A 27,317-nucleotide genomic window follows, 5' to 3' on the forward strand; every position below is an offset into this window, starting at 1 on the left:
CATTGTGCTGATCACATGCACCGTCCACAAAAAAAAAACTGTCTAGCATTACACACCAAACTGAGCATGTGCAGAGTGCCCTCAAGGCTCAGGAATATCAGAAGGTGAATTGGAGACTGTGGAAGAAGGGGAGAGTCAAAGAAGATAGAATCAAACTGTCATTTTACACAATTGGCAGGGTTAACCCTGTAGGTTCCACATTGAGTAGAAGAAGCATGCTTTACTGCATATAGACTGCTTTTGTTGTGGGTTTAGTAAAATGTTAACTGTGTTCAAATTTTAAGCGCCTACTCTGGCATTCTGTTGTTTTTCCCTTGCTTGGGGAGCCTGTTTGTTAGTTGAACACTTTAATAAAAAGATAGAAACATAAAATATTTCAATAAAAATTCATTGAAAATTAAAATCATTCTTATAGATCTACAGTAATAATATATACAATGTAATATACAAGCAAACAATCTAATTTTATATTGGGCTGTTAAAGTATAGTTAGGATTTAAAATTCAATATACCTTTATATACTCAAAAACACATGACCTCCATTATTATATGAACATATGATTGGCTTTTTTTTTTTTTTTTTTTTTTTTAGATATACTGATGTTTTGTATAATAAAAAGCATAAGAATCCGCTTTCTTCATTAATACATCACTTTGTACTTGTTGAGAATCAATATTATTAAGGTTGATGCAATGAAGACTCTCCTCTCTATTATCTTTCTCCCTTAGTTCCTGTAGATAAAAAAAAAAGAAAAAGTCCGTCAAGTTCAAGTGGTTAAAGTGGAAATGCAGGCAAAAGTACTAGGATTGCATGTATATGCTATATACCCTACATTACACTTATAGCTGCAAGCTGTGATAGGACAATAAAGGTTCAGCACCATAATGACAAACAGCCTCAGAGGACACAGGTATAGTCATGGACGGGACAAATGTTACGCTTAGGCTGTGAGGCTACATTAGAAACAAATGCTTTCAGCTACTGGAATAAATACAGGGCCTGCAAGCATAGGCTTTTCTGCTAGAGCCATCAAAGAAATAAACCACATAAAACCAGGGCTTTTTTTCAGCGGGAACGCAGTTCCGGCACCTTCTCAACTGACTGTATGTAATAGCAAGGGATGCTGGAGTGTGCTGCAGGGTATTGATGCTCACTGCTGAGGATCTATTTTTGCAGGGGGGTCTATTGTTGCTGGTGGGGAACCTATTGTTTCTAGTGGGGTCTTATGTTGCTGGGGGGGTCAGTTGTTGCTGAAAGAGATCTACTGTTGGGGGAGGGGTCTATTGATGGCAGCCAGAGAGTCTATTAATGCTGGCTGTATGGAGATCTGTTGATGCTGACAGGAGTCTATTGTTGCTGGCAGGGAAATTTTGTTGTAGGTGGTCCATTGTTGTTGGGGAGGGGGGGGATCTATTGTTGCTGGCTGCAGGGGAGCTATCTTACTGCTTTTCTTGATATCATTACCAAATTCCATATAAATTACTTAGCACCACAAAATGATACTTGGTTCTATATTGTCTAAAAGGGGTGGTACTGGGAGGTGGGTAGGGGGCGGAGAAAAAGGGTGACTCGGAAAGTGGGAGTTCCTGCACCTATTGTCCAAGAAAAAAAGCCCTGCATAAAACTGAGTGTCTGTGTGAGCCTCAAAAGAAAAAAAACATTTTATAACTGTTGGCCAGAAGACTGAAACGGCCTTGCTTTACCTATACCCCAGGAAGACTTCCTCTTACCATTTATGAAGAATAAACAAAGGCAAAGCACCAACTGTTATTTTCATGCAGACCTACCTGTGTACCTGTCTAGAAAATTGCACTGAAGCGGTCATGCCGAGACACCTTCCTTTTTTGCTTGCCATTTGATACTACACCCCCCCCCACCCTTCTGCCTGCCTCTCTCACTCCCCACCCGTTTTCTCAGGTAGTGTTAGAGGTTGCACACTACCTAACACCCACCCATATTCCTTCGGACCCTTTATGATAGGCTGCCTCACTAGGCAAAATTAATTTGTAGAAGGCAGGAAAGGCAGGGGAAAATCGGCACTATCACTTTTATAGCAAATCACCTCCTATGTGTCATGAAACGCTGCAAAAAATTTTAAATAAGTTTAGCAAGTCTGTCCCGCTAGAGAGGTTAAGGCCAGCCATACACTGAGCAAATTTCTTTCCTGCAACCATGGGTTAATGGGGGAAAACTTCCTGCCGGGCCATTGTCTTCTCCCGACAGGGATACATTGGCACAAGTGTATTGTTCTGTATCTCCCTTGGATTGATAATATTGTGCTTAGTCACTTTAAGGGGGTTGTTCGCACATGCGGCTTGGAGCGGTGGGCAGTTAAACTTGGCGTTGAACACTAAACATAGTGTGCCTGAGTGGGTGTATGAATCTGACCACACAGTGTCATGGATCTGAATGCACACTATTACACCACTGTTTGGAAAACACTGGTAAATACATACACATACATATACATATACATATACACACATACACACACAGTATACACTGACTTGATAAAGTATTCATACCCCTTGGAATTTTCCACATTTTGTCATTTTACAACCAAAATTGTACGTGTAAAGGCTGGCCGAAGGCTAGCCTGTGTTTGTGGGAGGAGTCTGCTGAGTACTTAAGCCTCCTCCCACGCTGGGTCCTGTGTTGGCGCCTTTTCAGGTGTTTGAACCGGCCGGCGGACGTCACTTCCGGTTCCAGACAGAGCGGTGGTTTGGCCGCAGCAAGGGGTTCCTCTCCTGGGCAACGGTGGACCTCCTGCCCACCCACCCCCCTCCATTTATCCCTGGGGTTCACCAGCATCGTGGGTGCAGCCCGCCCGCTTCTCCCGGCGCTCATGCCGGGGGGCTGCGGGAAGGTCGTCCGGCCATCCTCCACCCACTCTCTACAGTGCATCAGCCCGCTTCTGCCGGCGCTCATGCCGGGGGGCTGCGGGAAGGATGTGTGTCCATCCTTCATCCACCCTCTCTCTCCAGCGCATCAGGGAGCCGCCCGCCCGCTTCCCATGGTGCTGCCGCTGGAGGGGGAGGAGGTCTTCTGTCCATCCATCCACCCTTCGCTGGGCTCAAATCTGCGCCGTCCGCTTCTCTCTGCCATCCCCGTGTTCCTTCCAGCATGGGGGGACCGCCCACCTGCTTCGCCCGGCGCTCATGCAGAGGGGGGGTTCGTCCCTCCACCGGCCGGTTCTCCTCACTGACTGCAAACACGTGCGTCATGGAGGGGACGCCTGCATGGTCCTCAAGGTTTGGGCTCACACGAGGGGGAGCACACCTATTCTCTGGGTGAACACTGCTGTACGAGAGGGAGGGGGGGCGGCCGTCCATCCACCCTCCCACTCCTCCGGGCACACGCCGGCATTTTTGCGGGGGTCGCCCACTCCTCCTCCCTGTCGGTTACAAGCTCATGCGGAGGGGGGGGGGGTCCGTCCATTCACCCACCTTCTTACTCCTCCGGGCGCACGCTGGAACTTACAGGGCCGCCCGCTGTCCATGGTGGGGGGGGGGGGTCACGTTGGCAGCATGGGGGGGGAGACTGTCCACCATTCAGCTCCCGGGGTTGTGCTAGGAGGGAACCATGTGCGTCATGGAGGGGACGCTTCCCGGTTCTCCCTGGCTCCGTGCGTTCTGGCGCACGGTGGGGGGAGCTCACCTACTTCTCCGGGTACACGCTGCTGCACGACGGCGGCGTGAGGGGGGGGGGGGTGGTTCACCTTTCTGCTAGGATTTGGTTGGAGTGGGTGTGTGATCAGTGTTACAGTTAGTGAGTGCATTTTTCAGTCAGGTTCAGTATGCATTCATGTCACGTTGCTCAGGTTAGTCATGTTCCAAATATTTACGTTTCTCATGCGACGACGTTCTCATGCGACAACGTTTCTCATCCGATGACGTTTCTCATGCGATGACGTTCTCATGGTATTTTCTCATGCGGTGACGTTTCCCATGCGATTACGTTTCCCATGCGATCACTTTTCGTGTGGTAGTTATCATGCGACTACATTTCGCATGGTAGTTCTCATGCGATCACGTGTCTCATGAGTCATGTCCTCATGTGTTTACGTTTCTCATGCGATTAATTACGTTCTCATGCGATTACGTTTCACATGGTAGTCCTTGTGCATTACGTTCACATGCGATCACGTTCTTATGCGATCTTGGTTTTTCACGAGGCTCGTCCTTGTGTTTTACGTTTCTCATGCGATCACGTTTCGTGTGGTAGTTCTCATGCGACTACATTTCGCATGGTAGTTCTCAGGCGATCACGTGTCTCGAGTCATGTCCTCATGTGTTTACGTTTCTCATGCGATTACGTTCTCATGCGATTACGTTTCACATGGTAGTTCTCGTGCATTACGTTCACATGCGATCACGTTTCTTATGCGATCTTGGTTTTCACGAGGCTCGTCCTTGTGTTTACATTTCTCATACGATCACGTTTCGTGTGGTAGTTCTCATGCGACTACATTTCGCATGGTAGTTCTCAGGCTATCACGTGTCTCGAGTCATGTCCTCATGTGTTTACGTTTCTCATGCGATTACGTTCTCATGCGGTTACGTTTCACATGGTAGTTCTCGTGCATTACGTTCACATGCGATCACGTTTCTTATGCGATCTTGGTTTTCACGAGGCTCGTCCTTGTGTTTACATTTCTCATACGATCACGTTTCGTGTGGTAGTTCTCATGCGACTACATTTCGCATGGTAGTTCTCAGGCGATCGCGTGTCTCGAGTCATGTCCTCATGTGTTTCCGTTTCTCATGCGTTTACGTTCTCATGCGATTACGTTTCACATGGTAGTTCTCGTGCATTACGTTGACATGCGATCACGTTTCTTATGCGATCTTGGTTTTCACGAGGCTTGTCCTTGTTTACATTTCTCATGCGATTACGGTTGGCATGGTAGTTCTCATGCGACTACATGTCGCATGGTAGTTTTCATGCGATCACGTTTCTCATGAGGCATGTCCTCATGTGTTTACGTTTCTCATGCGATTACATTTCTCATGCGATTACGTTTCACATGGTAGTTCTCATCCGATCACGTCTTTATGCAATCACGTTTCTCTCACGAGTCATGTCCTTGTGGGTTACGTTCTCATGCGATTACAGTTTACATGGTAGTTCTCATGCGACTACATTTCACATGGTAGTTCTCATGCGATCACGTTTCTCATGAATCATGTCATATGTTTACGTTTCTCAGGCGATTACGTTTCACATGGTAGTTCTCACGCGATTACGTTCTCATGCGATTACAGTTCACATGGTAGTTCGCATGCAATTGTTTCCCAGGGTAGTTTCTCATGCGATTACGTTTCATGTGTTACGTTCTCATGCGACCACGTTTCTCAAGCATTATGTTGTCTCATGCATTACGTTTTTCATGCTTATGTCCTCATGCGATTACATTTTTTCATGCGATTGCGTTCTCATGCGACCACGTTTCTCATGCATTACGTTTTCATGCTTGTGTCCTCATGCGATTACGTGTCCTCATGCGATTACGTGTCCTCATGCGATTACGTGTCCTCATGCGATTACGTGTCCTCATGCGATTACGTATCCTCATGCGAGTTAGGTCCTCTTGAGTTACGTTTCTCGTGCGAGTCATGTTCTCATCAGCATCTTCAGTGTTCAGGCGCAGCGTTTCTCCCTTAGCGTTCTGCCCCAGGTTCCTGTCATGGCATTTCTGCCTCGACGTGTCAGGCTCAGCATTTTCTCTCTTACCATTTCTGCCCACGTTATCTGTCATACCATTTCCGGCCGACGATTTCTGTCATACCATTTCCGGCCGACGATTTCTGTCATAGCGTTTCTGCCCCACGATTTCTGTCATGGCGTTTCTGCCCACGATTTCTGTTGTAGCGTTTCTGCCCACGATTTCTGTTGTAGCGTTTCTGCCCCACGATATCTGTCGCAGCGTTTCTGCCCCACGATTGCTGTCGTGACGTTTCTGCCCCACGATTGCTGTCGTGGCGTTTCTGCCCCACGATTGCTGTCGTGGCGTTTCTGCCCCACGATTGCTGTCGTGGCGTTTTCTGCCCCACGATTGCTGTCGTGGCGTTTCGGCCCCACGATTTCTGCCCCACGATTTCTGTCGTAGCGTTTCGGCCCCACGATTTCTGTCAGGGTTGGTCTGTCATAGCGTTGTCTTCTTTGTGGTTACCATGTCTCATTTACTTGTCCACGTGGCACCTGGGTTGGTTAGCTAGTGCTCACATCTCGGCATCTGTCACGTCTACAGATACGTACGGGCTGAGGTTTCGTTTCTTAACACAAGGGGGGGGGGGGCTGTTGGCATGTTCATTCACGCACAGTGGTCTCAACGTTTTGTTCATATTCTCATACTTAGCATTTCTGGATCTGCGTCTTAGCATTCCAGTCTCTGCGTTTCTGGCCCAGCGTTCCTGTCTCTGCGTTTCTGTCATTTCTGCCCCAGTCTCTGCGTTTCTGTCATTTCTGCCCCAGTTTCTGTGTTTCTGTCATTTCTGCCCCAGCGTGACGGTCATAGCGTTGTCTGTCATGGTGGGGTTGTTTCGTTGGTCATCATGTCGTTGTACTTTGTCATGTTGCATCCTGGGTTAGTTAGCTAGTACTCGCATCTCGGGATCTGTCACGTCTACAGATCCATACGGGCTGAGGTTTCGTTTTTAATGATTGTTGACCACAATCTTCTCGCCTGTATACCATACGTCATACGTTGCACATTCATTCTTACACCTATACGACTACCCACCACCCTCTGTGGGTACACCAGCCCTGAGTGTTCAGATTAATTGCCTGTGTCTGCGCTGCAGGTTACTCGGGCTCATTTACCACTCGCACAAGGGTGGGGGGGGCTGTCTTCAGGTTCATTCACGCGCAGTGGTCTTGACGTGTCTGCTCATGTTCTCGTACTTAGGTAGGTGCAGAGGGGGTGGTCGTTCTTGCATGTCTGTTGTCTTGTTTACTGGTTTATGTTCCTAAGTCTGGGAGTCTGGCTTGGTTCCCATGTGCCATGATACTATTGCCTAGTGCATTGGCCTTATATGCCTTCTCCAGGTATCTGACACTTACTCTCCTGCCAGTTGTTCTTTTTGGCTATTACCCTCTCACTTCCCCATATCAGCATGGGTAGGCCAGGGGTTGGGGGATTTTCACAGAGCCACTTCACCGGTGCCCGGTTGAAGGATTTAATCCGCTTGGCCCTTGCTCCATTTCCCCCAGGCATCCTCTTGTCACAAGCAGTTAATTCTTTGTGGTGGGGTTGTCTCGGGCATCAGGCTTGATCCATCTTCTTGGGTCATTGAGTTCTGAGCGGTTTCGCAGGTTCTATAGGGGGTTTCTTCTCTCACAAAGTCATGGGTCGGTGGGGTTCTCCTGTCATAGTGGATACGTATACGGTTGCCTTCCAGGTACACGCTACTCCACTGGACGGATTGTTCTCTACCCTTCTACACCTAAATATGTGTCTTTTTGCCCTCTTCTCAGGCATACCGACCAGCTAGGCCAAGGCACACCTCAGGCCTTGGGTGTTAGGGTTATCACAGTTCATACTCGAAGACTCTGACTACAAGTGTAAAGGCTGGCCGAAGGCTAGCCTGTGTTTGTGGGAGGAGTCTGCTGAGTACTTAAGCCTCCTCCCACGCTGGGTCCTGTGTTGGCGCCTTTTCAGGTTCCCCACCCACCCGTTCCCCCAGCTTCATACACACTTTTACTCTTTCTACATTTTCTTATTCTCACATTCAGGGTATGCCCTCTTCTCAGGCATACCGACCAGCTAGGCCAAGGCACACCTCAGGCCTTGGGTGTTAGGGTTATCACAGTTCATACTCGAAGACTCTGACTACAAATGTACTTTATTGGGATTTTATGTGACAAACCAACACACAGCGGTACATAATTGTCAAGTGGAAGGAAAATGATAAATGGTTTTCAATTTTTTTTTACAAATAAATAACTGAAAAGTGTGGCGGGCATTTGTACCCAGCCCCCTTTACTCTGATACCTCCAACTAAAACCTAGTGGAACCAATTGCCTTCAGAAGTCACATAATTAGTAAACAGAGTCCACCTGTGTGTAATTTAATCTCAGTATAAATATAGCTATTTTGTGAAGCCCTCAGAGGTTTGTTAGAGAACCTTAAGCCTTGTGCACGCAACCGGTTTTTCCAGCAGGAAAACTGCCAGGAGAGCTTTTGGCCAGGAATCCCAGTTGTGTGTATGCTCCCTAGCAGTTTTCCCGACAGGAAAACTGTCAGAAAAAAAATAAGAGAATCTGCTCTCTATTTTCCTATCGGGATTCCTGCCGAGAACACCGGTCGCCTGTATGCTTATCTGAAGGGGAAATAAACCGCACATGCTCGATAACAATTCGACGCATGAGCGGTAGCATAGAGCGTAATTTAGCCAACTCATCGTAGTCTTTGACATCACCGCGTACTTGCCATTCAAAAAAACGGCGGGTCTTTTTTGTGGCCGTGTGTATACATGGCTTTTCAAGGCAAGCTTGACAGGAATCCCCTTGGGTAAAACTGACGGTTTTCAAACAGACGGGATTCCTGGCCTTCAGTGAACAAGCAGCATCATGAAGGTAACACACCAGACAGGTCAGGGATAAAGTTGTGGAGAAGTTTAAAACAGGGATAGGTTCTAAAAAAATATCCCAAGCTTTAAACATCTCACAGCGCACTGCTCAATCCATCATCTGAAAATGGAAAGAGTATGTCACAACTGCAAACCTACCAAGACTTGGCTGTCCACCTATGCAGACACACTGGGTAAGGAGAGGATTAATCAGAGAAGTCGCCAAGAGGCCCATGGTAACTCTGGAGGAGCTGCAGAGATTCACAGCTCAGGTGGGAGAATCTGTCCACAGGACAACTATTAGTTGTGCACTCCACAAATCTGGGCTTTATTGAAAAATCTCAAGAAGAAAGCCATTGTTGAAAGAAAACCACAAGTCCTGTTTGCAGTTCCTAAAAGCAAAACGTTATGTGTGGCGAAAAACTAACTCTAAACATCACCCTGAACACACCATCCCCACCGTTACACATGGTGGTGGCAGCATCAGGATTGTGGGGACAGAAAAGCTGGTCAGAGTTGATGGGAAGATGGATGTAACATAATACAGGGCAATCTTAGAATAAAACCTGTTAGAGTCTGCTAAAGACTTGAGACTGGGGGCGGAGGTTCACCTTCCAAGAGGGCAATGACCCCAAACATACAGCTAGAACTACAATGGAATGGTTTAAATCAAAGCATATTAATGTGTTAGAATGGCCCAGTCAAAGTCCAGACCTAAATCCAATTGAGAATCTGTGGCAAGATGTGAAAATTGCTGTTCAGACGCTCTCCATCCAATCTGCAAGAGTTTGAGCTATTTTGCAAAGAAGAATGGGTAAAATGTCCCTCTCTAGATGTGCAAATCTGGTAGAGACCAAAAAAGACTTGCAGCTGTTTTTGCAGCGAAATGTGGTTCTACAAAGTATTGACTCAGGGGGTCTGAATACAAATGCACCCCACAGTTTTCAGATCTTTATTTGTAAAAAAAAATGTAAAACCATTTATCATTTTCCTTCCACTTCACAATTATGTGCCACTTTGTGTTGGTCTATCACATAAAACCCCAATAAAATACATATAGATTTTTGGTTGTAACATGACAAAATGTGGAAAATTTCAAGGGGTATGAATACTTTTCTGTATATACACACTGTATATACGCACGCACACACACACACACGGTACTGTGCAAACGTTTTTAGGTGGGTGCACAAAGTGAGGGATTTTGTAGGATTAGAGTCAGGTGTAGGATTGGTTTGTTTGCCACTCCCCCTCAAAAAATGGAGCACCAACCGCCAGTGGTAAAAGCAGTGGTAGGCTTACTTCCTTTCGACATCAGAAGATGTCCATTAGTGCTATCAGCATAGAACTGGTGAAAACTAGTGGGACCCAGGTACACCAGTGTTGCCAACCTACCAGATTGAAATTTACTGACACGACATCCGAAATTTACTGGCATTTCACAAAAGTTACTAAATTACATTTTTAGGTGCACATTTCAGTATTTAGGCTACAAACAAGTATGCGATTTAAGGTAGATATTAAGGTAAAACATTTTTTTTGTTATTTTCGATATAATAAGGGCAATTTATGTAGTCACATGAGCCCCTGCCTCCATCCCCCTCTGCCACCAACACCCCCTGCCTTCACCCCCCCTCTGCGGTGCCACAATCTCCCCCTGCCTCCAATCACCCCCAGGCCCCCTGCCTCCAGTCACCCCCTGCCTCCATCGTCCCCTGCCTCCATCCCCCTCTGCGGTGCCACCAACAACCCCTGTCTCCATCCCTACCCTCTGCGGTGCCACCACCCCCCTCTGTGGTGCCTCCAATCACCCCCTGCCTCCAATCACCCCCTGCCACCAATCTCCCCCTGCCTCCATCGTCCCCCTCTGTGGTTTCACCATCACCCCCTGCCTCCATCGGATCCCCCTCTGCCACCATCACCTGATGTCACTGTCCCTGACTCCCCTGTGAACTTTGTATTGCCTGGATGCAGCAGGCTCCTCCATTCTGCCACCGCTGCGTGCTGCTCAGCCTCCGAGTCCTGACTCCAGTGCTGTGCTCCTCCGACCTCCTGGTTAGTTAGATTAAAAATTCTGGCGCGCGCACCTGGCAGGATGTCCTACTACATCACTCACCGGCGCCGCACGGCACAGCCTCTGTAAAATCTGCCTACCGCCGGCCGCATACAGCATATGCTCGGCTCAGCAAGCTCCGGAACTGCGCATGCGCAGTTCCAAGCCGACCCGATCTCGGCTATCTTTAAAGTGACAGTTTTTTACGGACTGTCTGTAAAAATACGGACGGTTGGCAACACTGAGGTACACCCATCTACTGTATGGAAAATTCTGGCCAGAAGTGGTCTTTGTGGAAGAACTGCGGTCACAAACCCATACCTCTGACATAGAAACAAGGGTAAGCGGCTCAACTATGCATGAAAATATAGGAACTGGGGTGCAGAAAAATGGCAGCAGATGGTCTGGACTGATAACAATTTTCCATATTACCACATCACCAATCCAGGGATTTTTTTCAGTGCTGCAGCCTTTCACTATATTGGCCAAGCGCACCCTTTTTTAATTGTACAAAAGTAAACCTTCCAGCTTCCATTGATGGTCTCTTTCACAAAATGTTACCTTGTTTTCCCCTTTTCCGTTAAGTACGTGGTGGAAATTGTGGTGGAAATTGAGGTCGTGTCTGTAAAATAATAAATATTAGGAAATGATAATTTGCTAAATATATACACACATATGGTAATATAGAAATCACATTAGAACATGGCTAATGGAAACTAAAATTCTGAGATGACAAGGCAGATATTTTATACTGGGATTAAAATATAACTGACCAAGTTGATGATGGATTGGCTATATGTTTCAAATCTATGGATGCAGTAATGTCAAAATACTGTGCAGAGGACTGGGTACTTGGATGTAACCTCAGTCCTAGATAAGCAGGCCCTTTGCGGGCAAATATTTATACTGTTCCTACCAATCCTCATGTCTAATTTTCTAAATTCTAGGGCCCGGATTCAGAAAGGAGATATGACGGCGTATCTCCTAGTACGCCGTCGTAACTCTGAGTGTGCGTGTTCATAACTATGCGACTGATTCATAGAATCAGTTACGCATAGATTTCCCTAAGATCCGACCGGCGTAAGTGTCTTACACCGTCGTATCTTAGACTGCATATTTACGCTGGCCGCTAGGTGGCGCTTCCGTATATTTACGCGAGGAATATGCTAATTAGGTAGATACACGGATTCAGAAACGTACGTCCGGCTGGCGCATTTTTTACGTCGTTTACGTTAGGCTTTTTCCGGCGTAAAGTTACCCCTGCTATATGAGGCGTAGCCAATGTTAAGTATGGACGTCGTTCCCGCATCGAGTTTTGAAAATGTTACGTCGTTTGCATAAGTCGTTCGCGAATAGGGCTGTACGTAAGTTACGTTCATGTCTAAAGCAATGACCATTTGCGGCGTAATTTCGAACTAAATACGCACCGGGATTTTTTCATGAACGGCGCATGCACCGTTCGTAAAAACGTCATATACGCGGGGTCACATGTAATTTAAATAAACACGCCCACATCATTCACATTTGAATTAGGCGGGCTTACGCCGACACACATACGTTACGCCGCCGTAACTAAGGGCGCAAGTTCTTTCTGAATACGGAACTTGCTCCCTAATTTACGGCGGCGTAACATATCTGAGATACATTACGCCACCCGGAAAGATACGTTACGCCACCCGGAAAGATACACCAATGTATCTGAATCCGGCCCAAGGTGTGTAGATGTGTAGGTGGTTCTCCCATATGCAAGCAGATTTTGCAGCATCTTGGACTTGATAAACTTGGGACATTGTACTTGCCACATTATGATATATTTTTGTTGTTTTAGAATATACACATCTTATATTGTTGCAAGGCATTTCAAATGTCTTGAAGAGGGTAGCCATGTTAGGAAAGGTTTTTGCTAACTTTGAACCATTATAACTGTAAATAGCACTCACTTTTTTTTTCTAACTTTTATGCTAAAATTGGATTGGTTGCTGTAGCAAAACAAATTATTTGTAACTTGTACAGTGAGGAAAAAAAAGTATTTGATCTCCTGCTGATTTTGTACGTTTGCCCACTGATAAAGAAATGATCAGTCTATAATTTTATTGGTATTCTTATTTTAACAGTGAGAGACAGAACAACAAAAATATCCAGAAAAACGCATTTCAAAAAAGTTATAAATTGATTTGCATTTCAATGAGTGAAATAAGTATTTTATCCCCTAGCAATCGGCAACATTTCTGTCTCCCAGGTGTCTTCTATACAGGCAACGAGCTGAGATTAGAAGCACTCTTAAATCTCAGCTTGTTACCGGTATAAAAGACACCTGTCCACAGAAGCAATCAATCAGATTCCAATCTCTCCACCATGACCAAGACCAGTCCAAAGATGTCAGGGACAAGACTGTAGACCTACACAAGGCTGAAATGGGCTACATAACCATCTCCAAGTAGCTTGGTGAGAGGGTGACAACAGTTGGTGTGATTATTTGCAAATGGAAGAAACACAACATAACTGTCAATCTCCCGTGGTCTGGGGCTCCATGCAAGTTCTCACATCGTGGAGTTTCAGTGATCATGAGAACGGTGAGGAATCAGCCCAGAACTACATGGGAGAATCTTGCCAATGATCTCAAGGCAGCTGGGACCATAGTCACCAAGAAAACAACTGGGAACACACTACGCCATGAAGGACTGAAATCCTGCATGTGTTTTCTGGATTTATTTGTTGTTATTCTGTCTCTCACTGTTAAAATAAACCTACCATTAAAATTATAGACTGATCATTTCTTTGTCAGTGGGAAAACATACAAAATCATCAGGTGATCAAATACTTTTTTCCCTGACTGTACATGCAACACGATGGCTAAAATTACATTGGTTGCTGTAGCCTTTATTTTCAGATATTAAATTTTCTTCAAATCTATAAAATTACCTGAATGACTCATTGTAACTGGATCTATGGGCCAAATTCCCAAAAACGTAGCCTAACTTAACTTTCAGCAGTTAAGTTACACAGGCGTTAAATTTCTACCTAAGTGCCCGATCTTCAAAGCACTTACCTAGAAATTACACGCCGTGTAACTTAAGTGCCTCCGTCGCAAGGCGGTCCTCCTCTCAGGGGGGCGATTACAATTTAAATGAGGCGCGCTCCCGCGCCGGCCGTACTGCGCATGCGTGTGACGTAATTTTCCCGACGTGCAGCGCGCGAACGTAATTTACGCCGGGCTTTGTGGATTGCGACGGGACAATAAAGTTGCGACGGGTGAAAAAAAAAATGCGCCGGGAAAAAAAATTCAAATTTAAAAAAAAATCGCGGCGATCAAAAAAAAGGTCTGGTTTTACATGGTGTACTAACTTTACACATTGTAAAACCAGCCCTAATTTTGCGCAAGCAAATCGGAACTTACGCAGAAAACACAAAGCTTAAAAGCTTTGTGGATCTGCTTAAGTACTCATTTGCATACGCTAGGCGGCATTTCGACTCGAAATGCCCCCAGCGTCGGATGCGGTACTGCATCTTAAGATCTGACAGTGTAAGTGTCTTACAGATGTCAGATCTTCTACCTAACTATGGAAAAATCCTTTTGAGGATCGTTTCCAAAGTTAGGCACAGGGATACGCAGGCTGAACAGCAGTTCCGCCTGCGTATCTCCTTTGAAGATTTGGCCCTATATTCTTCCTCCAAACTTTCATTTACTAATGCAAAAGATTTATCTACATTTATCTACATTACAAATTCAATAGTGTTCATCACTATCACTATCACTATGCAGATAACCAATTTTTAAATTTTGAAAATATGCACCAAAAATCGTCTGGGACACTTCTTACCTGTTGCCTCCGGCAAAGTGCCAAGTCTTCATCCTTTCTTAAATATTGAGCGTAAGACTTAGTAAATTCATCCTTTTTTACAGCCAGCTCCTTTTCTAATGAAGTTTTTTCTGTTGCTATGTTATTTTTTTCTGTAGTGACAGTGGCCTTGTCTTGTTTGCACTTCTCCAAATCCTCATTAATTCGTGCTTTCATCACCTGCAGCTGGGTGTTTTCATAGACAACAACGTTAACATCTTGCCTTAACTTGCCCAAGGTAAAATCAAGCTGCCTGTTAACCAGATCAGAAATTGGTCTACACTTCAGAGTTGAATCATAGGGGTTTCCAGATGGTACAGCTGCTTCAATATAACTTTTTAAGCTCTGTACCTCCTGCCTGAACTTTTCATCAATTTTAGTACACGATTCTTGAAGCATGTGTATCTGAGTCCCCAGGTCTTTCTTTTCCCTTTGAAGCTGTACAATTTCAGAACTGACCATACTGTCTTTGGTGGCATAGTCAGTTATTGTCTTTGAGCAGTTTTCTTTATACTGACTTAGTTCTAAGCGAAACAATATCTTCTCATTCTCTGCCCTAAGTTGGTTATCTGTTCAAAAACAAAAAAAAAATGAACAGTTAGGCGAGATTATACTGTTAAAATGTATTAATGTATTCTACTTGATACTAGCGAGAATGGTTAGGCTGTTTTTTTGTTTTGTTTTTTAAGATATAGGTGTGCATATTGCTAAAACTTAAAGATAAAGAAGTTCTCACTTTCAATACGGCAATTTTTATTAGAAAGATTTTTGGATAGTTACAGAGAGTCACATATTGGTCAAATTGCTTTGTAATACATTTACATAAACTGTGAATTTTTGTGAAATACCGTATTACATACTCATCTTTACACGTAACAATTTCACGCTAGCGATAGCTGGTCTAAAGAAACTGCGTGATCTGCGATGTTCTCTGTGCAGTTAAAGAGAACAAGTAGATAGGGAAGGAAGAGGGGGAAAGAGAAAAGAAAAGAAAGGGGGATGGGGATAAAAGAAGTGAAAGGCACTAAAGCATGCGTCAAAATAAGGGGACCTCACAAGAGGCAGGGGAAGGAAAACAAAGGACTAGGGAGAGAAGGAAAGGTTCTGGAATCCACAATGTTTCCCCCTACAATTATGTCTACAGTAAAAAAGCCCCTGATGACACCCTTTTTGTGACAAAGCCTCTAGACATTGACATCATGATGCCCTCTGCAAACAGTGTTCCTTAATTCTATATGGGGTTGATACCATATGTGACAGAACCCACTATCACTGTGTGTTTTGGAAGGGGCTGTGGGCTGGCCTCCTACCCACAGACTATGGCCCAGCAGAGAACAGGAGATTTGGAGGGCTATTTGTTGTCTCCCATCACCTGGAGAAGATGCCACCTAAAGACATTTGTGTCCGCGGTAGCCGGTTTATCCGAACCGGGTGAACGCAGTATCTGTGGCTGGGCTCGTGGAGTCATTTACGGCTACCTAAACCTATTGGCCCAGCTGGGCTAATTATATACTTTTATTCCAAAAACAATGTACGTGTTTACAAGACTTGGGGACAAAATGGCATTGGGATAATGTAAGGAAGGTGTTAATTATGTTATGTTATTGTGTTATGTTAGGTCATGGCATGTAGACAAAAGGTCAGGAGACACATCCCAGCAGGGGATGTGTAAGGAGGGGCTGCCTGCTTATCATAATTCCTTTATGTGTTTCAACTGTAGTTTCTGTTTAAAAGTTTTGAGTTCCCATTGGTTCTTCCTTGTCCCCTACCCCCTCTATGGCAAGGCCAAGAGGGGTGTCCCTAACTGTTTAAAGTTGTATGTTTTGTATTTAATAAACAGTTTATGCTCTGCATGTTTAACCCTCAACACCTGTGCGGTTTGTCTCAAGATTGGGGGTTATGGGCTGGTTATGGCGATTCTACCAGCTGCGGGTGCATTTGGAGAACAGGAGACACAGGTCTGGAGGAGGTGCCCAGCCGGGGTATCCGAGATCTGTCACAGTGGTGGCAGCAGTTGGATGTCTCCTGCAGTCCAGGACATCCAAACCACCATCAGGATTCAAGATCCGGGGCAGCCGCAAGAGGAGTGATATGAGGACCGGCCAGCATGAGAGCGGAGTTCAGGAGCTGGCTGCAAAACATGTAGAAGCAACATCGGGGACCACTCCATGCTCGGCTTGGGGAATATGAGACGCTAAGACACAAGCGGCACCATCAGAGGAAGATCCTTCTCTCCTCCACAGAGATGTACTGGACGCAGTACCGTGCGCGAGTGGTGTTCCTGAGGGAACGACCGCGAGATAAGTGGAAAATTGGCTTGGGAGGAGATGAGGCTGGACACCAGCTACAGAGCCCTCAGGTGGTTCACGGCTCAACTGTGGCCAGGTACAGCAGATGGCAGCCTGACAGAAGGCGTTGGCTATGGTGGCGTGGGGCTGCTCCATCAAAAAAATGTACAGAGACCAAGACTTTAGGAGCGACGAGGTGTGGCAGCTGAAAGACATCTTGGCCTTCCGAGATGAGGTGCTGGACCTCCCAGAGGAGGCGTGTGACCTGGAAGAATTGTAGTTCCTGGTTAAGCTGGAATGGGAGCCTGAGATTGCCTACAAGCGGCTGTTTGATGGTGATCAGATGCCCAGAATGGCTCCCGTTGCTTGGGACTGTCCGGAATAAAAACCGGCAGTCGCGAAGATGCGGAAAAAATGGGGCCAGGGGTGCCCCTACGTTTTCCCGCCCTAACGACATTCGAAGAAGCGGCGATGATACAGAGGGCACTGCGAGTGCTAGAATGACTAAAAGCACCGAAGGTTACCCAGGCAGCGATACAAGCTAATGGCATAAAGGTCTCAGAAGTAGGAGTCTAGACGGCACTGGAAGGCTGGTAGATGCTGATCATCAGGAAGTCCAGAGTATCGCATCCGGTGCCCCAGCAGAAGCAATGGCTATGAGGCAGAGTTCCGCTGGCCTCTGCCCACCCTCAGAGTTAGATCCAGAGAGTCCAAGAGATGATATTCGTGAGCCGTTTCCCCAGCAGAAGATATCCCCACTGGGAGTGGAGAAAGGCATTCTCCCTCCCCAGAAACTACCCCAGTGTTCATCTTCCCAGCATAAGCGCTGGCTTTGGGGCAGAGCGCTGTTGGTCTCTGCCCAGCATCAGAAAAAAAGACAAAAAGACAAGAAGTCTGGGAGATAGTCACTGCAAGACACCTCCCCAGCGGCTGGTAACTACATCAGAAGAAAAGCAAGTACCTTTTCTTCCCCAACGACTTAGCACTACCAGCCTACGCTCCCTACCAGCTGAAGCGATGGCATCGGGGGAGAAGATTATTCAGCTCCCCCCCAATACCTGCAACCAGGTCCCAGATCAGGGGAGTGCGGACAGCTGTTCCCACTCTGCAGCGGCTGTTTTTATCCACAGGAGACCGTATGTGCCGTTTTGCTCCCCAGTGCCAGAGTCATACTTTCCCTTTTCCTGTTTGCCTGGGGTGGGAATTTGTGACTAATGCAGGTCCAGACCAGTTGAGGGTCAGGGACCTGGTTAGTCTGTTTTAAAAAGGGGAGAAATGTGTCAGAACCCACTATGACTGTGTGTTTTGGAGGGGGCTGTGGGCTGGCCTCCTACCCACAGACCATGGCCCAGCAGAGAACGAGAGATTTGGAGTACTATTTGCCGTCTCCCACCACCTGGAGAAGATGCCACCTCCAGACATTTGTGTCCGCTGTCACCGGTTCATCCATGGATGGCTGGGCTCATGGAGTCATTTCCGGCTACCTAAGCCTATTGGTCCAGCTGGGCTAAATATATACTTTTATCCCACAAACAATGTACTTGTTTACGAGACTTGGGGACAAAATGGCATTGGGATAATGTAATGAAGGTCCCTATATTGTGTTAATTATGTTAGGTCATGGCATGTAGACAAAAGGTCTGGAGACACATCCCAGCAGGGAATGTGTAAGAAGGGGCTGCCTGCTTATCATAATCCCTTTTTGTGTTTCAACTGTAGTTTCTGTTTCAATGTACAAGTGTTGAGTTCCCATTGGTTCTTGCTTGTCCCCTACCCCCTCTATGACAAGGCTAAGGGGAGTGTCCCTAACTGTTTATTAAATACAAAACATACACCTTTAACCACTTCCATACCGGGCCTATTTTGGCACTCTCCTACATGCATAAATCATAATTTTTTTGTTAGAAAATTACTCAGAACCCCCAAACACTATATATGTTTTTTTAGCAGACACCTTAGGGAATAAAATGCCGGCCATTGCAACTTTTTATCTCGCACAGTATTTGCGCAATCATTTTTCAAACGCCTTTTTTTTGGGAAAAAAACGGTTTTGTTAATTAAAAAAACAACAAAACAGTAAAGTTAGCCCAATTTTTTTGTATAATGTGAAAGATGAAGTTACGCCGAGTAAATAGATACCTAACATGTCACGCTTTAAAATTGCGCACACTCATGGAATGGTGCCAAAGTCAGTACTTAAAAATCTCCATAGGCGTCGCTTATTTTTTTTTACAAGTTACAAATTTAGAGTTACAGAGTAGGTCTAGTGCTAGAATTGTTGCTGGCGCTCTAACGCACGTGGCGATACCTCACATGTGTGGTTTGAATGGCGTTTACATATGTGGGCGGGACTTACGTGTGTGTTCGCTTCTGAGCGCGAGCTACCGGGGATAGGGGCGTTTAAATTTTTTTTTTTTTATTATTTTATTTTTTATTTTACTCAATTTCTTTTATTTTTACACTTTTTTTTACATTTTTTTTTATCACTTTTATTCCTATTACAAGGAATGTAAACATCCCTTGTAATAGGAATCACTGTGACAGGTACTCTTTATGGAGAGATGCGGGGTCAATAAGACCCCACATCTCTCCTCCAGGCTGGAAAGCATAGTAGTAGCCAATGGGTTGGGGGAAATGCTTGAGCCTAATTCCATGAACATTAGAGTTTCAGACTTGAAAGATTCTTGTTGAAAGTTAAGAAAAACCCAAAAAACATTTTGTAATATTTCCAGCTGACGAAACACGTAAAATGTTAATTTAGTCATAGAGAGCATTTATATTTAAAAATAAAACTCACACTTGCAGGTCATGTTCAGATTGTCCTTCTCAATTTGTAAATTGTGGCAGGTAGATATTGGTGGCTAAAATAAAATTAAGAAAAAAGATATCAAAATCCATGTAGTCTATAGCTTAATTTTTTTATGGTTATATTTATCAATCAGCACATTGAATCTGGTGCATTAAAAACATAAAATGCCCACTTCTTTCAATTGTTTTTTATCATGAATTAACATTTGACAAGGCACAAAAAGCATTAACATCATTCAAATATTGACAACAGTAGAGTAGCCATTCACATTATGTTTGAAATACTAAAGAACTTTTATAGCTAAAATATGCTTACATAATACTTGTCAGCGAGTGAGTAAGATTTATAAAATGCCCACTTCAAACCATCCTATGTGACTGTATAGGTCCACATTGATTTGAAGGTTAACAGTGGAATTTCTGATTGTGACTGCTGATTTCTGGGTTTGGCTGACAAAATCTAAAGTTAGCAATAGATGGATCAAATTCCCTGCTGAACTGGCCAAATTTCAATCCAATTATGACCACAATGGTGGAACAGAAGTCGATCTATCGACTGACTTCTGTTCAACCAGCCTGTTGGAAAAAATACACTGCAGGCTATATCCTTCAGCAACGATCTGTGTATTCTGACAGCGGGGAAGTTAAAATGCCTAACCACCTAATTATAATACAATGTGTACAATATATTCAAGATGATGAACACAGATCACAGGAAATACCAGGGATGCAGGGAACGGGGAAACCAGGACTGGGATCAGGAACAAGAGTAGCAGGGTGGAACACAAAAAATAAATGATTAGGGGAATGAAGAAGTTGTTATGGTGCCTAACCCTATAGTCTAGATCAGTGGTCTCCAAACTGCGGCCCGGGGCCAGATGTGGTTCTTTGCTTGCTTTTATCAGGCCCTTGGGGCACCATGTCATCCACTGATACCAACAATGAGGCACAGTTCCCCCAACTGACATCAATGATGGGGCACAACTCCTCCCACCAACAAAAGAAGCACAATCTCACCCAATGACACCAACAATCAGGGCCCAATGACACCAATTATGGAGCACAATTCTTCCCACTGACATCAAAGATGGCGCATTGTTTATTCCCACTGACGTTGGGACCTTTTCTACTCAAAATGGCCACAGTCCGGCCCCCCCCAAAGTCCGAGGGACAGTAAACTGGCCCCCTCGTTTAGAAAGTTTGGAGACCCCTGGTCTAGATGGATGTCACCACAAAAAAAAGAAAACTTGTAAAAAAAAATACATCTGCTAGGGGAACCTCATCTAGAGATATTTTCCCTGTTTGCCCTACCTAGGCATGTTTACATTGTTTCTTTCACACATACTGAATGGGGCCAGTAGGGTCCTATCCATTTGTTGTTGCATTGTTTGCCTGTAGATATTGTACTTGTGGTCTCTAACATTTGAAGTCGCATACCCTAATTTGTATGTCACTGCCTACAACCTAAGTTGTGAAATTTGACTTGCATTTGCTTTTTCTTATCTTTTCTATGCTGTTTTCTTTATTTATTGTTCTTTCAATGTGTAGCACCCTCTAGGTAGATAGGTGCTAGAGGTAAGATTTTTGTAGAACAGGTCCATTTAGCCAGGCCTGTTTGTTTTGATCCGGTCTTGTCTGCGAGTGGCTCAGGGTAGCAGCTGGTGACTCACAGGCAGCATCACAGAGACCTCCCTCTTCTTTCTAGAGTTTGCTAGAAAGTTCTGGAAAGAGAGGAGAAGAGGAGAGGTTAAGCTGCCTGGGGTGTTTTAGGGAGACCTGACCACAGTAGTGTATTTAGGTTTTGTGCTGCCCTAGGCCCGACTAAACTCGTGCACCCCCTAGTTGAAATATGAGCCACTCCTTTCAGTCAAGACCAGACCCCTGAAATTTTCGAGTGGGGACACTAGTCCAGAGGGCCTGGGTAGGGGGGGGTCAATGAATTCCTTTAATTTTCATAGATTTCCTCTCACTTTTTTTTTGGCTATGGGGCAGGAAGTGAAAGAAAATCTCTGCAATGGGACAGGGATAGTAAAAAATAAACTGACAGGGGCTTTAACCCTCCCTTAAAAGTGTTGTCTATAGTTCTACTTGAAGCACAAACTTCTGATAATTTTATGGAGAGGACTAAGAAGATATAACCATGCCAATGGTGCAGCAGAAAACATATAGCACAGTGAGGAAGACTAATTTGCCTCTCAGCCCAGTCCGCCCCATAAGACTGGTGCTACACTAACAGTGTAGCGCAAGCTGGCAGGGACTCTTTCCGTGCTGCTGTCTGCAAAGTGCTGCCCTAGGCCTGGGCCTTGTTGGCCTAGGCCAGGATACAGCATTGCCTGACCAATCCCCAACCTGGATTGGCAGGGGGCAGGCCTCTTTAAATACCCAGGGTCAGCCGAGAGGAGTTGTTGGGTGGAAGAACTGGAGTGAGAGAGTGTGGAGGCTGTCGGGGCCTTTGAGAGAGCTCCCCAGTCTGGGAGGGTGACCTTGGGCCTGGGCTCGTGTGCAGTCGGGACCACCTTCAGGCACAGTCAGGAGGACTGGGGAGGCATGCCTGAGAGGACTGGAAGCTTTCAATCTGAGATGGGTACAGAACCAGAAGTGTGGAATGTGGTTGAAGGGGCAGTGAAGGGGGAAGTCAGAGGAGAGGAGAGGAGACCGATGTGTGTTCCCAGTACAGAGGAACACCGATTGCTCTCCTCCCCTTGTGAGTCCCCTCCCTCTACAGTTAGAATCAATCCCTAGGGAACATATTTAACCCCTTGATCGCCCCCTAGTGTTAACCCCTTCCCTGCCAGTCACATTTACACAGTAATCAGTGCAGTTTTATAGCACTAATCGCTGTATAAATGTGAATGGTCCCAAAAAACGTATCAAAAGTGTCCGATATGTCCGTCGCAATGTCATGGTCACAATAAAAATCGCAGATTGCCGCCATTACTAGTAAAAAAAAAAAATGCCATAAATCTATCCCCTATTTTGCAGCTGCTAGAACTTTTGCGCAAACCAATCAATATACACTTATTGCAATTTTGTTTCGGCCTAAACTGAGGGAAAAATAAATAAATAAAAAATGTGATATTTATTAAATCAAAAAGTAAAAAATATTGTGTATTTTTCAAAATTGTCGCTCTTCTTTTTTTATAGCGCAAAAAATAAAAACCGCGGAGGTGATCAAATACCACCAAACAAAAGCTCTATTTGTGGGGGGGGGGGGAACATTTCATTTGGGTACAATGTTGCATGACCGCGCAATTATCATTACAAGTGCGACAGCGCTGAAAACTAAAAATTGGTCTGGGCAGGAAGGGGGTGAAAATGCCCTGTACTGAAGTGGTTAATAGGGGGAAAAGGTATGTTAAAGCTTTTTGGGCTTCCTGAACGATTATCATTTTTCATTTTTCATGCTACCTTTGATAAAGGGGGTGCAGATGCAACCTCTGAAACATGTTGGCTTTGCAAATATTTTAGCATTAGAATAAACTTGAAGGTTACTTCACGGTCTTTCTTTGTCACAAAAAATAATCAGCTTGTTGGAACATCTTCCTCTGTGTAGATCCTTATCCTTCATTCTTCTATGCGGTGGAATAAAGCAGCGCGAATATCCTTTTTGCACTTCACCATTGCTTGAATTAGTTACAGAAATGGGTAGATGTCACCCCAACTGTTATTTTCAGGGTGATATCTGGTGACAGTGGCCTATGGCTTACCTTAAAGCCCAATTCCAGACAAAGTTTTTTTTTTTTTACTAGTCTTGAATAGAGTGGACAAGGTTAGACCCTCTGATCTGTTTCTTTAGTTGTTTACTCTGTGTCCCCATGTCCCCTCAGTTTCTGTCCTAGTAAAATGGGTCAGGAAATTATATGAAATATCTACAGTGGGGACAGAAAGCGCTGTGAATAAAATAAAAATTAATACATTGGTTGGATTTTGTTTTGTACAGTAGAATATGTTTTAATTGCTTACATAGCTATTCTGCCAAAAACAGAATTTCCTAGTCAGGATAAGTCATTGTCTTGCAATTAGCAGCAGCATTGCCAACCTGCTTAGCAAGCTGCTTCAGTAGGCTGTTGTGCTGCCTACAGTGGATAAAAAAAAGTCTATACACCCAATGTTAAAATGTCAGCTTTTATGTAAAAAAATGAGACCAAGATAAATCATTTCAGAACTTTTTCCACCTTTAATGTGACCTATAAACTGTACAACTCAATTGAAAATCAAACCAAAATATTTTTTGGGGTGGGGGGGGTTAAAATAATGTGGTTGCATATGTGTGTACACCCTCTTATAACTGGGGATGTAGCTGTGCTCAGAATTAAGCAATCACATTCAAACTCATGTTAAATAGGAGTCAGTACACACCTGCCATCAGTACCTCTCATTAACCCCAAATAAAGTTCATCTGTTCTAGTAGGTCTTTCCTGACATTTTCTTTGTCCTATCCTACAGCAAAAGACATGGTCCACAGAGAGCTTCCAAAGCATCAGAGGGATCTCATTGTTAAAAGATAACAGTCAGGGGAATGGTACCCACAAATTTCCAAGGCATTAGACATACCATGGAACACAGTGAAGACAGTCATTATCAAGTGGAGAAAATATGGCACAACAGTGACATTACAAGAACTGGATGTCCCTCCAAAATTGTTGAAAAAATGAGAAGTAGTGGTGGCAGAATCATGCTTTGGGCCCGTTTTTCTTCAGCTGGAACAGGGGCCTTAGTCAAGGTAGAGGGAATTATGAACAGTTCCGAATACCAGTCAATATTGACACAAAACCTTCAGGCTTCTTCTGGAAAGCTGAATATGAAAAGGAACTTCATCTTTCAGCTTGACAATGACCCAGAGCATACATCTAAATCAACAAAAGAATGGCTTTACCAGAAGAAGATTAACGTTTTGGAATGGTCCAGCCAGACCGAGTGCTGTAATAATATCAAAAGGTGCTTCAACAAAGTATTAGTTTAAAGTGGCTGTAAACCTTGTTACACCACTTGTACCTATAGGCTTACCTGTAGGTACTGTAAATATCTCCTAAACCTGCACTACCATATACGCACTGAGGAAACGATCCACTCATGCAGTTTCTTCAGTAGCCGTGCCATGACTGGAGTGATATCATCGTGGCTCCGGTCAATCATAGCGCCGAAGCCTGCAAACCCGGAAATAACTCTGGGAGACATGTCACCAGTCATAGCGGTAGACAGGGCCGCTGCAACAGCTTTGATCTAAGATAAATATTTCATATGCAATGCATACTAGCTCATTATGCCTTTGTCTTACAGGGTTTGATTTTTTTGAGATGGGGGGGGGCTCCCCGATCCGGTCCCCCTATGTGAATGAGTAGGGGTACATTGTGGGGGGGCAGGATCTGGGAGCCCCCATGTTAAAGGGGGCTTCCAAATTCTGATAAACCCCCCGCCCGCAGACCCCCACAACTCCCAGGCAAGGGTTGTGGGGTTGAGGCCCTTGTCCCCATCAATATGGGGACATGGTGCTTTGGGGGGTCCCCAAAGCACCCTCTCCATGTTAAGGGCAAGTGGCCTGGTATGGTTCAGGAAGGGGCGCTCGCTCGTCTCCCCTTTTTCCTGGCCTGCCATGACTGCTTGCTCGGATAAGGGTCTGGTATGGATTTTGGGGGGGACCCCCACATCATTCTTTTTATTTGGCCAGGGGTTCCTTTTAAAATCCCTACCAGACCTGAAGGGCCTGGTATGGATTTTTTTGGCGGGGGGGGGGGGGGACACCCACGCCGTTCTTTTTTACATTTTGGTTTGGAGTTCCCCTTAATATCCATACCAGACCTGAAGGGCCTGGTACGGACTGGAAGGGGGAGGGACCGCACGCCGGTTTTTTCAATAGTATTTCCTCTATATTACCGGGAGCCGGTAATACAGCCGCGAGCAATTTTAAACCATTTTTACCTTTAGAAATTTAATTTTGCTGCGGCACAGTAAAACACAGATACTGGAGTTAATGTACAATATATATGTAAAGCACTGTGTAAATTGATGGTGCTATATATGTACCTGTAAATAATTACTATCACCTGGGTAGGGGGTTGATTTATTACAACTAGTGCATGCAAAATCTGGTGCATAGAAACCAACGTTCAGTTGGAAGTTGGAAGCTGATTGCTACCATGGACAGTTTTTGCAATCTCCAGTTTTAGTAAATCAACCCCTCAGTCTGTTAATTTTTAAGCTGTCCAGCAAAAGTGGCAGTTAGACCACTTTCACACTGAGCCGCCCATAGTGTCGGCGGTAAAACACTGCTATTTTTACCGCCGACGCTATAGGTGGATTTGCGGCATTTTAACCCCCGCTAGCGCCCGAGAAAGGGTTAAAACCGCCCGAATTGCGCTGCTGTCATAGGGTCGCTTCCACTGCCGCCTCATTTGTATATACACGCATGAATCTACAGCCTACATGTGAGTGTAATTGCTGTTTTAAATAAAATAATTTTACTGTACAATTTTACGCTATGTGGCCACCCTTCTCTTCTATCTCCTATTTACCACTGACACCATTTTGAGAGGCCGTGTTTAGGAACCTTCGTTCCAATATAAAGTTCCATTTGAAGCCGTTTTTGCATCAGAAGCATTTGACCAGTATACCTCCAGCTTCCTGCTTCCAAGACCCTGGATATATAACACATAAGCCTTTCTTGACTTCTGGCGACATATGTCCCCACAAGTCCACCATTTCCGGTAAGCAGATTACTACACTGGTGGTGGTGTTTTGATCACTTCAAGGACGATATCAGCATCTCCTGCATCTGATCCAATTTCACGTGGTGGAATATATTATTTATGGACTTTAATCATTATTCGTTTTTATTTATGTTCTGATCACTATTTAGTATTGATTTTCACGTATCATGGTTTAAACCATATGGACATCACATATATTGATATTGAGTTGTATTTAGGATTATATTCTGAGCCATTTGTTATTATTCACCTATTATCCTAGTATATTGTCACAATATACATGGTTCAAGCGCTACACTTTATTTTTTCCTTTTGTTGTTGCTTTTTTATTCAAAACTAGCAGTGTTAGCAGCTGTGCATCCTAGGCAGCGCAGTGTATACCACACCTTCCATTGATTTCAATGGGCAGCAGCGGTGGATGAGTGGTAAACACACCGCTCCTTCACCGCTCCAAAGATGCGGCTAGCAGGACTTTTTTTACCGTCCTGCTAGCGCAACGCTCCAGTGTGAAAGCCCTGGGGCTTTCACACTGGAGACAATAGAGCAGCACTTTTAGGGTGGATTGCAGGCGCTATTTTTAACACTATAGCGCCTGCAATACGCCCTCAGTGTGAAAGGGGTCTTATGCCGCGTACAGTCGTTTTTTGTGATGAAAAAAAAACGACATTTTAAATCATTTTAAATTATGAAATAAAACAACGTTTTTGAAACATCATTTTCAAAGACGAAGTTGCCTACACACCATCGTTTTTTCACAATGCTCTAGCAAAGCGAGGTTACGTTCCACCACTTTTTTCCATTGAAGCTCACTTCATAACTAGCTTCTGGGCATGCGCGGGTTTAAAAACGTTGTTTTAAACGTCGTTTTTTGCTACACACGGTCAATTTCTGTGAAACAAAAAACAACGTTTTGAAAAACGACACAAAAAATTTGAGCATGTTCGAATTTTTATTTGTCGTTTTTCAGAAGACATAAAACAACGTTTTCCCCACACACGGTCATTTTAAATGACATTTTCAAAAACGTCGTTTTTTTTTCATCACAAATCCT

At 44.7% G+C, this 27,317-nt stretch overlaps 1 protein-coding gene across 1 annotated transcript in view; it reads right to left on the reverse strand.

Moving 5' to 3' along the window:
• Nucleotides 1–566: 566 nt before the first annotated feature.
• The window catches only part of LOC120908975 (plasmalemma vesicle associated protein), a 28,270-nt gene continuing 1,519 nt past the window's right edge, over nt 567–27,317 (reverse strand). Inside the window, exons 2-5 of the mRNA XM_040320529.1 lie at nt 19,549–19,612; nt 14,446–15,032; nt 11,186–11,246; nt 567–732 (exon numbers count right to left, since the gene is read on the reverse strand). Of these exons, the coding sequence (XP_040176463.1) occupies nt 11,205–11,246; nt 14,446–15,032; nt 19,549–19,612 (693 nt within the window). The 3' untranslated portion in view covers nt 567–732; nt 11,186–11,204. The remainder of the gene's footprint in view (nt 733–11,185; nt 11,247–14,445; nt 15,033–19,548; nt 19,613–27,317) is intronic.

Source organism: Rana temporaria, chromosome 1 (assembly GCF_905171775.1).
Source record: "Rana temporaria chromosome 1, aRanTem1.1, whole genome shotgun sequence".
NCBI classification, from domain to species: Eukaryota; Metazoa; Chordata; class Amphibia; order Anura; family Ranidae; genus Rana; species Rana temporaria.